This window comes from Alligator sinensis, unplaced genomic scaffold (assembly GCF_000455745.1).
Source record: "Alligator sinensis unplaced genomic scaffold, ASM45574v1 scaffold311_1, whole genome shotgun sequence".
NCBI lineage: Eukaryota > Metazoa > Chordata > Crocodylia > Alligatoridae > Alligator > Alligator sinensis.
In genome coordinates, this window is record NW_005842355.1 from 1,022,757 (window position 1) to 1,034,813 (window position 12,057).

At 48.9% G+C, this 12,057-nt stretch overlaps 1 protein-coding gene across 1 annotated transcript in view; it reads right to left on the reverse strand.

Moving 5' to 3' along the window:
* Positions 1-5,195: 5,195 nt before the first annotated feature.
* AQP9 (aquaporin 9) overlaps positions 5,196-12,057 on the reverse strand; it is a 65,841-nt gene continuing 58,979 nt past the window's right edge. Inside the window, exon 7 of the mRNA XM_014522465.2 lies at positions 5,196-5,855. Within this exon, the coding sequence (XP_014377951.2) occupies positions 5,810-5,855 (46 nt within the window). The 3' untranslated portion in view covers positions 5,196-5,809. The remainder of the gene's footprint in view (positions 5,856-12,057) is intronic.

Consider the following 12,057-nt stretch of genomic DNA (forward strand, 5'->3'; position numbering starts at 1 on the left):
ATTTGAATCACTGAATCGAATCACTGTCCCCTGAATCGTGCTGGGAGTGGGGGGTATGCCCTGATGCTGCCCAGACCGAGCCACACCTGAATCACTGCCCCCCTCCCCCATGTCAGCTGGGCAAGTGGCAGCAGGGCATAGGCCCTCCGGCTCCCATCACTGGGGCAGAGGCATGCACAGCTGGAGGAGCCATGGGAGAAGCCCCCATGGCTGCCCTGCCCAGCCCCATCCTCTGCCCAACCCAGCCTCCTGGCATTTAAAAAAAAATAAAAGCCCTGCATTCACCAACTCTGGCAGTGGGGTTTGGGGCCTCTGGGCGCTCATGGCAGAGGCCCCCCCATGTAGTGCAGGGCAGTGGGGGGCAGCAGGGATTGCTCCCCCCACCTGGCACTCATGCAACAGTTGACCCATGGGGTGGGTGCAGCATGGCTCAGCAGGGTGCCACGTGCTACCTGGGAGCTGGGGCAGCTCCACGAGTCAGCTGGAGCCCAGCACCACTCAACCTCAGTGGCCCCAGCTCCCAAGCAGCGCCATTGGGCAGCTGCCACACCAATGCCAGGCATGGGGGGCAATCCCCACTTCCCCCCACTGCCCTACACTGTGCGGGGGGGGCTCTGCCATGAGTGCCCAGAGGCCCCAATCCCTGCTGTTGCAGTGAGTTCAGGGCACAGCTTTTTTTTGTTTTTTAAAGTGCCGGGACTATGCTGTGGCTAGGCGGGGGATGGGACCAGGCAGGGTAGCCATGGGGGAATCTCTGAATCGAATCACTGTCCTCCAAATCAGCTGAATCCGAGTCCGAGTCCACATCGAATACTTCCCTATTCTCACAGGCTTAGTGAAAATCTGTTTCTCCTCCTTCCCCACACACTTACCCACCCTGGGAAAGACTTCAGAGTTTAAATCATGGGAAACAGAAAATGAGACCTATAAGATTCAAGAAATGCACCAAATGTTTCCATGTACATGATGCACCCTGCTCCTATCCATAAGAAGCAACCCCCCCCCAGGAACTTGGGACACTTCCCTTGCTTTTCCTGGTGCCTCTGGAGGCTGTGCTTAATGTCTTGCTTCCTCTTCTGGGTATGTTAGGTCAGAGGCTTCTTTCTGAGAGTCAGCTTGCACAAAGACGTCCAGCTGCACACAGCTCACTTTCTACAGCTGTAGACAGGGTGCCAACAATCATTTTCTGTCTCTGTGGCCTGAATGTTTTGCATTACTCATTCCATACTTTGGACAGCAGCATTGTTCTTGCCCTACATTAACAGCGAGTTGGCCTGTTTCTGATCTTCATCATATTGCCTGATATCAGTGGAATTCAGTGGAATGACAACGGATTCCCATATACTAGTGCAACTGAGGCCAGACTCTAGCCAAGACAAATACTTCTAGCCTGAAAGGTGGTGTGACAGCAATAAAAAATGCTAAGGAAGATGTGGGGAATAGAACAAATCTCACCAGTAAGGGATGTAGCTAAACATCTAGGATCAGATCTTACTCACCTACAAGGCACCTTGATGGATTTGGACACCTAAATTAAATCCCATTCCACCCTCTTTGAGTCTCTGAGAAAATATTAAACTCACGCACTTTGTAAAGCAATGACCATCTTAGTTTTAAGATTAAGTCACAAAAAGCAGCATTTAGGAGATAAGCCCACTCACTATTTGGTAACCAAATAGTGAAATGACTTTTCAGTGGGTTGTCTACATGAGATGCTTTACTGCGCAGTAGTGCAGTTTACTATGCAGTAAGCATGCACATCTGTGTGTGCACATGCTTACTGTGCAGTAAACTTCACTACTCGCAAGTAAATTTGCTACCTGCAAATGCAAGCAACAAATTTACTCACGAGTAGTTACTGTGCAGTAGTGCATGTGTAGACGCTACTGTGCCTACTGCATGTGTAGATGCAAATTTGCTCTTGGTCAGCCCTGCCACTAGGGGCTGAGCCTCAGGGTAGCCCTAGGCCTGAGAGCCTCTCCTGCCCCAGGGCTGGGCTGGCTGTATGGCAGTCCCAGACACCCCTAGGCCCTTAAAAGCCTGCAGGCAGTCTGCATCCCAGCACCACTCCCTGGCGCTGAGTGCTGCACAGCTGCCAGTGCCATGCCATCCAGCCCCACAGGGTGCTCCAGCTCCTACCATGTCTGCCAGCACCCAAGTCCAACTGCAGCCAGCTCCTGGCCGCCAGTGCCAGCTCCAGTTGGCCACAGCCAACCCCCAGCAGCCTGCCTGGACCCTGCAGGTGCTATAGGGCATTGCCTCACCACGTGGCTGCTAGTCCCATGCTGTGTCCCTGCTCTGGGTACTGTAGGCAGCTGACCAAGCCCAGCAGCACTGGGACAGCCATGCAGAGGCCTGCAGACCTGGCGCAGGAGCCATGGTGGCCTCATTGCCAATTCCACATGCTGCCTTCCAGGGCCCCAGTTGGTCACAGGAGAAGACTGGCAAACTTGTGGCGCTGTGGGGTGAGGCAGAGATGCAGAGGCAGTTCTCATGGGGCAGGCACGCTAATGCATATATGATGACTCCGCCAGGAGCTGCACATTGTTGCTGCCAGCTGGAACTGACACGAGCCACTGGGCAAGCCAACCCCACCCATCTGGTAAGCCCTGTATTGGGGGGGAGGGGCCCACCCCACCCTGGCTCTGGCCCCTGCTCCTGGGCCTGTTCTGGCCATGCTCCCCTGGTCTCTGGGTTCTCCCCCTCACAGCATGTGGGGAGGCAGGAGGCAGTGCAAAACTTTATTGAGCAGCCCATGCCCCTGCAGCTAGGTGGGCATGGGCCTCTCACAGGCTGAGGAACATGTTGATGCCAGCAGCAATATCCTCCTCAGCTGCAGAGGTGGGGAGGATTCCCCTGCTGGGAGGGCAGAGTCAGGGGCATGGACAGCTCCACATCCCAGTTGTCTGGGAACTCCATGCCCCTTGAGCCCAGGCACTGTGGGCTTGGTGGTAGCACAGGAAACAGGCTAGCCTACAGGAGGAGAAGTGCAGGAAGTGGGTCTGAAGTGATGGCACCAGGGGCAGGCCAGGAGCCTGGCCTGTCCTGGCCTGGCAATGGGGCAGAGGAGGCAGGCTGCCTGAGGCCAGCACCCAGCAGGCCACTGACCCCTGGGGAGCAACTGGGAATGGGGCACTCAGCCAACAGTCACCTGGGCCTGGGTCTGTCCAGCCAACTTACCATGGTCTGCGAGCACCGATGCAGACATGACCCCTGATCTGAGGCTAGGTAGTGCACAGTACCCTGGTACAGACCATCTTATCTCAGAAATGTTGCAAACTCTCACAAACAGCTTCTTTCTCTTGACTCTGCAGGTCCCCAAGCTGCACACAGGGGTGCAGAGTTCCAGCACCACCTCCACTGGCCAGGAGCCCCATGCCCTGGCCCCTACCTCGGGTCCCTAGCCATCCAGCCTCCCCACCTGGGCCCAGGCCTGCTGCTCACCCTGGCTCCATGCAGGTGCAGAGTGGAGCTGCCTACAACCGGGATAGGACTGCACACCAGCCCTGCTGGCCTTGGCCACTGGCTGCTGGAGGGGGAGCTGCCTCGCCAGGGGAGCAGTAGTTTCCATCACCCGTGGGCAAGCCCCTCACCTCCCAGGCTCACCGCAGTGTGCATTTCTTTGGGGGCACAGCCAGAGGTTGGGGTGCTGGCCACCTGTCCCCAGGCTCTGTTCTGTAGGTACCCCCACCCCACAGCCTCCCACCCTGGAAGAGTACACACCCAACCATAGCACCTGACTTGTTTGCATAGGGAAGAGGATGTTTTATTGGTGGTGGGTGGGGTGGGAAGTGGAGGGGATGTGTTGTTGGGGAGGGAAGGGGAAGGGAGGTCTGTTTGTGTGAGGGCAATAAGGTGTTTTTTGGAGAACTGTCCGCAGTGAGCTGGGGGTGAGCAGTGAGCTGGGGGTATATGGGCGGCTGTCTAGGTGGGCTACAGTGGGGAATGCAGGAGGAGGTGGTTGGCCAGTGCCTCTCTCACCCAGTGCCCTGGTCCCCACTGATGGGTGTGCGCCTTGCCCAGGGCCCTGGCATGGGAGGCAGAGGGAGAGACATAAGCACTAGTTTCACTCATAGATGAAAGCAAACTAACAACTACTGCTCTGGAGTCAGTGACTGCTTTACTGTGCAGTAGCGTAGTTTACTGTGCAGTGAGCATGTGCATCTACAAATGCACATGCTTACTGCACAGTAAACCTCGCTAATCAGCGATCACAAGTAAATTTGCTACCTGCAAATGCAAGTAGCAAATTTACTTTTCATTAGACGCCTGACCACAAGCAAATCTGGTCCCGGCCAGCCGTCCACCAGGGGGCGGGAGATTGCTCCCTGCCGGCGGGAGCTCCCTGCGACCACAAAGCCGGTGCTGGGAGATAAAGGTCTCCTTTATTGTGAAGAGTTAAACCAATATAAGTGTATTTCCAAATATTTTTGGAATTTTAAAATAATTTTCAGAGGGAAGTTACTCCATTTACTTTTTCTCTTACATTTTTAAAGTATATTAAAATATGTATTAATTTCAGTGGGTTATATATTTCTAGGATTTCTAGGATTCATGGTGGGGATTTTCTGGAATGATTATTTGAAAGGGACGGTTCCCATGCTTTCTGCCTTAAGTATTTACTATTTAGGGATAAATTAGGCACTTCTAAATTTTTATTGCACTGCATAGAGAGAATAAGAAAAAACAAAACTAAAATTTTTACTTTGGGATCAAAAAGTACAAAATATGGAGTTGCAAAATGCTTTTTGCTTCAACAGATTAAAGAAAAACAATGAGAGTCAGGAACTGAATTGCAACTTTAGTAAGCACACAACTTACTGATCACGCAACAATTTTCTCTGATTTCCAAATTGCCTGGAAGACAAATGTTCTGCTAAGGCATTAATTAATTAATCTCTGTTTTAAGTTTTCTTATTGTTCTATTTTAAACACAAGGGAAGAAACAAATTAGTGGAAAGCACAAAAGGTTAATATTAGTTTTCTGTTTTCTTTCCCTCTTATATAAACAAAGATAATTTTTAATTATCAAAGTGATTGGAACAGGCTCCTGGCCGGCTTGCCATTTATGTTCTGAAGATCAAGGAAGGTTCAAGAAGCCTATCCCACAAAAATCAAGTACTCAAGAAATTTCAATTTTAAGTACATTTTAATAGCAATTTTGACATAGAAATACAGGTATTTTATAAGTGACCGGATTATACAAGCAAGGTATGTCAAGCCAATGACTGAAAATAATGAAGTGCTTAGTAATTTGAAGAAACAGCAATAATTCAATCTTAAATTCTTGAGCCCTAATATTTTAATCTTTAATAGGTAGCCACTGCCAGCCTGTTGGGGAGAAGAACTTCAATATAGGTTTTAAAGAAATTCTGATCTTGGTTCACCTGCCAAATGGACATTTCAGCAAGAACTGGAGTTCAAGGTGGAAAGGCAAAGATTCGGAGTGGGACCTACACTTTATACTCTATTATCTTGCCCTACTTTAAAAGCTTGCTAAACAAAGAGATCTCAAATAATGGATACATAGATGTACCTAATACTTTATATTGGATATGGTGCTGGAGGATGGCAGCAGCTGCTGCTGCAAGCCTGCTGGAAAAGCTGTAGAAAGCAGGATTGATTTGAAAAATAGAGGATCCTTTCCACAAGACAACTGCTTTCACTGTGGGTTGAAGGTTATAGGAAGAGTTGCAGGAAAGTAATATACAGATGAGATGAAAGTCCTTGGGTTGAGATCAAAGTTGGTGGGGTGCATGCCAGAGACTTTCAGCTATGGAGAGATGTCAGAGAACACTGTCCACTACTTTCATTGTTCCTCCTCTTCATTAAGGCCCTTGACTAAAAATCCATCACTGTAAGGGGATAGGAAAGGGTAAAAGAATAAAGCAACATGAAGTTGTACAGTATACTGATGAGGTGCACAAACTGCTATCCAACGCAGTACTGTCTCTGACTTGTGCTCTGAAAAAAAATTCATGAACTCAGTTGTGTATCAGGCTACGCAATCAATTGTTCCCAAACTGAGATACTAAAAACAGGGTTGACAGAACTGATGAGTAATCGGCTGGAAGGCACATGGGGTTTACATGGCCTAAGTTAAGTTTTGTATGTGGAGTTTCCTCCTGATCCGTTATCTGGATGCACCTAATTTTCCCTGCCTTATTTCACATCTAGTCAGAGAGTTGGGTTGAAGAAGCCCAGCATCTCTTATAGCCCAGTAGCATAGAGCTTTCTGCCCTTAACTAACTCTAGGCCCTGTCTACTCCAAAAGAAAAAAATCTCGAAGAAGTCTAAATAGAATTACTGAAGTACTTTGGGCTATAGGTTCCCAAGATAAAATGAGGAACCTTTCTATGGTCCCACTCTGGGTTTTCTAGATGCAAAGCAGAGATGGTAACAAATGCTGGAGTGGATGTGGAAGACTAGGGGAAAGGGAAGGAACACACCAGCAAGCTCAATATGTTCTTTGAAAACTGATCTGAGTTTTCCATTTTTGTCTTTGCAGATGGAATGGCCCCTTTTCTTCTCAGATAAGTGGCAAGTTGTAGAGGGCCAGCTGCAGGTAGTTAGCTGTGCAAGGAGTACCTACAGGTGATTAAAAACTCCATAGAAAGAGCAGGGAATGAGAGCCAAGGGAAGAAGTGGTTCACAAGCAGGAGGTCTGGAACAGGAAGGTGCCAGAGAAAAGGTCCTCTCACCAGCTCAAGAAGGGCTATTAGTTTTGTGTGAGCAAGGGCTATGCTTATATTTAAAAGGACTGGCTGGAGAGCCCCTAGGAGTAAAGCTAAGGTGGCAGGCTCACCTACCCAGGTAAAACTGTTTTGTATTTAAAAGGGTCTGCTGAAGAGCCCCCTCAGGGCAAAGCCAGGCTGCAAAGAGGCAGCCAGCTCCCTAACTTGCATACAGTTCCCTTTCGTCACTGAGATCCTGAGCCAAAAATTCATCAGGTTAAGAGGGTGGCAGAGGTTACCAGGAATAAAACAACGTGATGTTGCAGATATACTGTCAGATGGAGCCCAACCCTGCATAGCTGCGGAAACCCTCTGGCTGACATGACTTATGTAGCTCTTTTATTTCCGTGATGTGAGATTTTCTGCCTGGGCTTTTCCCTTCAACGGGGTAGAGTGATAAGATGCCATCTTAGCCGAAAGCCTGCATATTTCCCTACCCAGAGCCTCAGAGTCTCCTATGATAAGGGAGGTTGGGAAGGCTTAGCTGCAGGTCTTGTTGTCTGGCTTAGAGGTTTGCACTGACTTCCTGACCAAAAGACTGGCAGTTCAAAGATGGGTGTGGACCCAGAGACTTGGCTGAGAAGTGGGTCCCTGGTGGGTGTTAGGAAAAATGTTATGACCTCACTCCCATTCCTGTTTTCTTTTTTGTTGTCCCAAGCAATCAATTGATGTGTCCCCAGTGGCTTCCCTTAGTAATGGAGGCTTATAGTTCCCATGATGGGCAACAGCCTGTGATCTTGTCAAGGCACATCAAATAGGCCCATGATCTACTCAGGGTCACTCCCAGAAGTATCATTGGTGCCCACATGAATGACTAGGGAGATACAGAAGTCTGAGAGTCTGAGTTTAAGCAATCTCTCTGTCATGTCCTGAATTTAGGCTTTGGGCATGCAGAACATTTTATGGGATTTCAGGTATGGATGACAAATAGGTGGTTCTGCCTTCCTTAGGAGAGTCCATGATCTTGCCCACTCTCCTCCTCCTGTGGGGCATGGGGGTAACAGAATACTTGTCCCTAGGGATGCATCAGTCCTACCTTTTGGTCAGTGTCTGCTTTGGTTCTCCTCTATCCAAGCTGTTCTCATCAGTAGCACCTATGCTGAGAGTCATTGCTTATTTCTAACTAACAGTCATGTGTTTGATAAGCTCCAATATCTTTCCAGGTATTAAAATTAGATTGACTGGGTCCTTCTGTTTTCATTTCTTTAAAGATAGGCACTGTATTTCCTCTTTTCCAATCTTCTGGACCTTCACATGGCCTCAGTGAGTTTTCAGTTATAGTAGCCAATGGCTCTGAAATTACCTCAGTCAACTGCTTGGATTCTGTAGGATGACTCTCATCAGGCCTTGTTCTAAAAATGTCTAGTTTATCTGAATAACCTGTAAAATGTTTTTCCTTAGTGAAGGCTGAATTTGGTTTCATGTCTAATAGGCATAAGTGACTTGTGCAGATTTTAGATGCCAAGTCACTCTACATCATTGTACTTTGCCTCACCTAATGGCCTGAATCCTATTAAGACTCCAATTTAATACTACCCCAGAGGGTACCTGCCTTTTCCCCAGTAGCTGAACAGTTAAAGCATTTGCCTTGGCCTTATAAGATTTAGGTTTGAGGTCTATCTCCCTCTGAACAGGTTTAAAGAATCCTGAAGTTTGTCCCCCACTTAGCCTGGGGGATGTGTTCTAATAACCAGGAAGGACTGAAAGTGAACTTTGTTAAAACTAGGCCACTCAGGAGTCAAAAAGAAATGGCATAGGGCAGAGAAGGAGAGAAAATTAGAGCCTCAGTCAGGCACCCTGGGACTGGCATCCAGTCTTTCCACAGCTACAGGCAGAAGCCCAAGCTTCAGCATCTCTGGGAAACAGGCCAGATACCAACTTTAGCTCTACCTGGGCCTTTCATGAGGTTCTTAATGGGGGACCAGGTGACCTGGATGAACCAATAAAAGCTACAAGTATCTAATGGGGGAGGCATGGGGATGGCTATAAAACCCTTCACTTCCCTATAAAGACTTCCTAGTAATAGCATTGTTAGGTGTTGTGGTTTTGGAGTCTCCAGCCTAGTTTCTGTCTTTGCTCTTTGGTCCTTGATCAACTGCTACCCTGACCAGGACCTGTTCTTGATCCTTGGCTTCATATGCTGGTAACCTGAAGGATCCCCAGCTTTGACTTCAGCTATTTGGTTTCTGGTAAATCCCTGACTCTGGTCCATCTGTTCTAGACTTTATTATTCCTGGTTTCCTGGGCCCTGCTCCCTTAATTCCTAGTTTTTATTTTTGTTCCTGGTTTCTGTGTGTTGACCTGTCTGCATAAGGTTGCCTTGCTGGCTCCTGGCCTAGTTTGATGACTATGCCCTGGTTCCAGGATTGATATTGACACTGGTGGGGTGATAGTAGCAAATCTCCAACCTTCCTTTTAGAAAAAGAAAGCCTACATGTATTGAATACCTGACATTAAACAGCCCACCCTGCTTTATGGGACACCAACTCCATTGTCAAAACCCTCCTGAAAGAGGCTGTTTCCTGAAATCATGCTTCTGTGATACTTTAGCTTATGTGGAGGGGAAGGCTGAGCATTATTGGTGCTCAGTTGGTTTTTGGATTACCTTGGGAGTCAGAGTTCCCTCTCATTTGCACTGAAACACCTCCATTGTTCCAGATTCTGATTCTTGTTAGAGTGAAGTTACATGTTACCTTTAAACCATGGTAAAGGCACTTAAAATGGGAGCATTCATCCATTAAAGGGTGTTTACCCATGCTAAGTAGCTACTAAATGTTTTAATGTTATGCCACTTCAGATGAAGGTTATCTTTGATCTATCTTACCTAGGTGATTGCAAGGTATTGTTAGTCTGCTACAGGGAGATAAAACACTCATCTTCATTCTTCCAGCATCCCAGGATGCACCACTCTCAACCCTTCCCTCTACCTTGCTCTGTGAGCAAAGTTTCAATGCTCCTGAACAGTACTCCCAGAGGAGCAGTGCTGGCCCCAAGCCAACACCCGTTTCTGTGCCCAGGGGGTGGGACCCCACCATACTTTGGCCACTCTGAGCATGTAGTTGTTGCATCTCTCTGGTTTGCTGCTTGCTTTTGTACCCCTGTGCAAATAACAATAGCAATCCTACTACCTGCCTCTGCGAAGAGAATGAGCTCTGCCTCAGTGAGCCCACTGAGTTTCAGCTCTGCCCTGGTATGGCACACACCACGCTGCTGGATTTCAGCTGTCCCAATATGACATGCAGTGAGCTTGTTGGGTCTCTGCTCTGCCCTGGTGTGAATACTAACTGAACTCTCCCATGACCCAATCCTAATTCAGTGAAATATATGGAAGATCTTGGTCACTTTTTCCACATACTTTTTTTCACTCCTTTCTCTTTACTTTTCTCTCTTGTCTGTTTGCTTCAAACAGTTGTTTAGTTTCACTCTCCACCAAAAGACATTTTTCCCTCCCATCTACAGCACTAGCTAGCTCCTGCTGGCTACAAAGTGAGGGAGGCCACAACCCCAATAGTAGCTTCTCCACCTCCAAACTATGTGCTATTTTTCCCCTTGTCTCGCATGCAACAGCAGGGAGAGCACCCTGGCTCCTGTCTGCACCCCTGCTCACCAGGCCATCTAGTGGCAAGTCACAGTTATTCAGGTCTGTGATGGCATTAACCCTTAACCTGAGACTACTTTGAAGTTGTTCTGAGTTTGACAGCATAACATTTCACACATTTAAAATGGTTTAAAGGTAACCTGTAACAGCACCCTTACCAAAATGCAGTTGAGAATAGTGCTGTGACTTAGAACAGCATGGCTTTACATGCGTGGACATGATGGCATTAAAGAGTCATTAGATAAAATGCACAAACAGTGGGATCAGGTCCAGAACCCAGCTCTTCCTTGAGCCACAGAGTTTAACTCCTGGCTTGACATCCTTCTGGCCGTATGAGCCCTTTGCTCCTGGATGCCCAGTGGGTTGGCTTCAAAAGGAGAGGAGTGGAAAGTACCCTCAGCTATATCTGTCCCATGGCTTGATTATTAGGATATACTTCTGGGGCATTGCCTTAGTGGGGTTTTTAACCAACACCTGAAGGGGGGGAGGGAGGAGAGGGGAGGACCTAGAACCAAGGTCTCCCATGGCCTGGGTAAATGCTCTAACCAGTAGGCTTTTAATGAGACAGAAGGAGAATTCCCATCCTGTTTGGTAGAAAGAGGCAATTATTTCTGTACAGGTCTCTGCTCAGGTCAGAAGCTCTAAGATGTGTATGCCTTATGCCAGGAGTTGTCAACCGGGGGTCAACAGACTGTACTGAAGCTCAACCGGGGGTCAACAGACTGTACTGAAGCTCAGACATATGCTTCTGTGTGTGGTGGCTGGTGCTGGATTCTTGATTTGGGCTGCAACACAGTTTCTGCTGCTTCCGCTTTTTCATCTCCTGTTGTTCTCATGAGGTTTCAAATTATTGAGATTCCCTGCAGCAGACTTTCTCCATTTGGGGTGATCTCCCATGAGTTGACATTGATGTTGCATTTTAAGTTGGCCTTGAGGGTGTCCTTTAAGTGCTTTCTCTGCCCACCTCTTGAGCATATGCCTTGGCTGAGCTGGGAGAATAAAACTTGCTTTGAGAGTGTGAAGTGTGAAGCCGGAGAGAGGTGGCGGGACTCTGCGCTACTGGCTGCCAGCAGTGAAAGTAAAACCGTGGCGGCTCCTGCCGCCGTGGTCCAAGATCAAAAAGAAAACCTGCAGTGGAGCCGTGAGGGGCCAGAAACGGTTCCTGCATCTGTGTGGGCGTGCTTTGTAAAAGCGTGCCGGGGCAATGGCCAAGCGGCCACCCCGCGCCGCGATAAAAGCCCCGGCAGGAAAGAAGCTGGGGGGAGCAGAAGAGGCGTTCCCACCTGGCTCAGAGAGGTCAAAGAGGACCGAGGGGCCGGGGGTACAGGAGATGTGGTGGTGCCCCAGAGGGGGAACCATGGGAGACGAGACGGGCCAGCTAGGGCCCAGCGAGTCACCTACAAGGCCGGCATGGACAGAGGCCAGCTGCAGCGGTGACTGGGTCACTGGCAAGGACAACGGAGCCAGAACCCAGATGCAGGCAACAGGCAAGAGGTACTGAACCCGGGGAGGGGGTAACCCGTCAAGGGGACTTGAAGACTGGGTGGAGGCTAACATCCCGTGAATCAGGGAACACGAAAGGGTGGCAGTGGACACTCGGTGCCTGTACCGTTGGTAGCTCACAGCCATAGCCCTTAAGGAATCGAGTGTCAGTAAAGGCCAGAACACCGGCCTCAATGGATAACATCGCGGTTGGTGTTAGGTGGGGTGGAGGGAAAGGGGAGC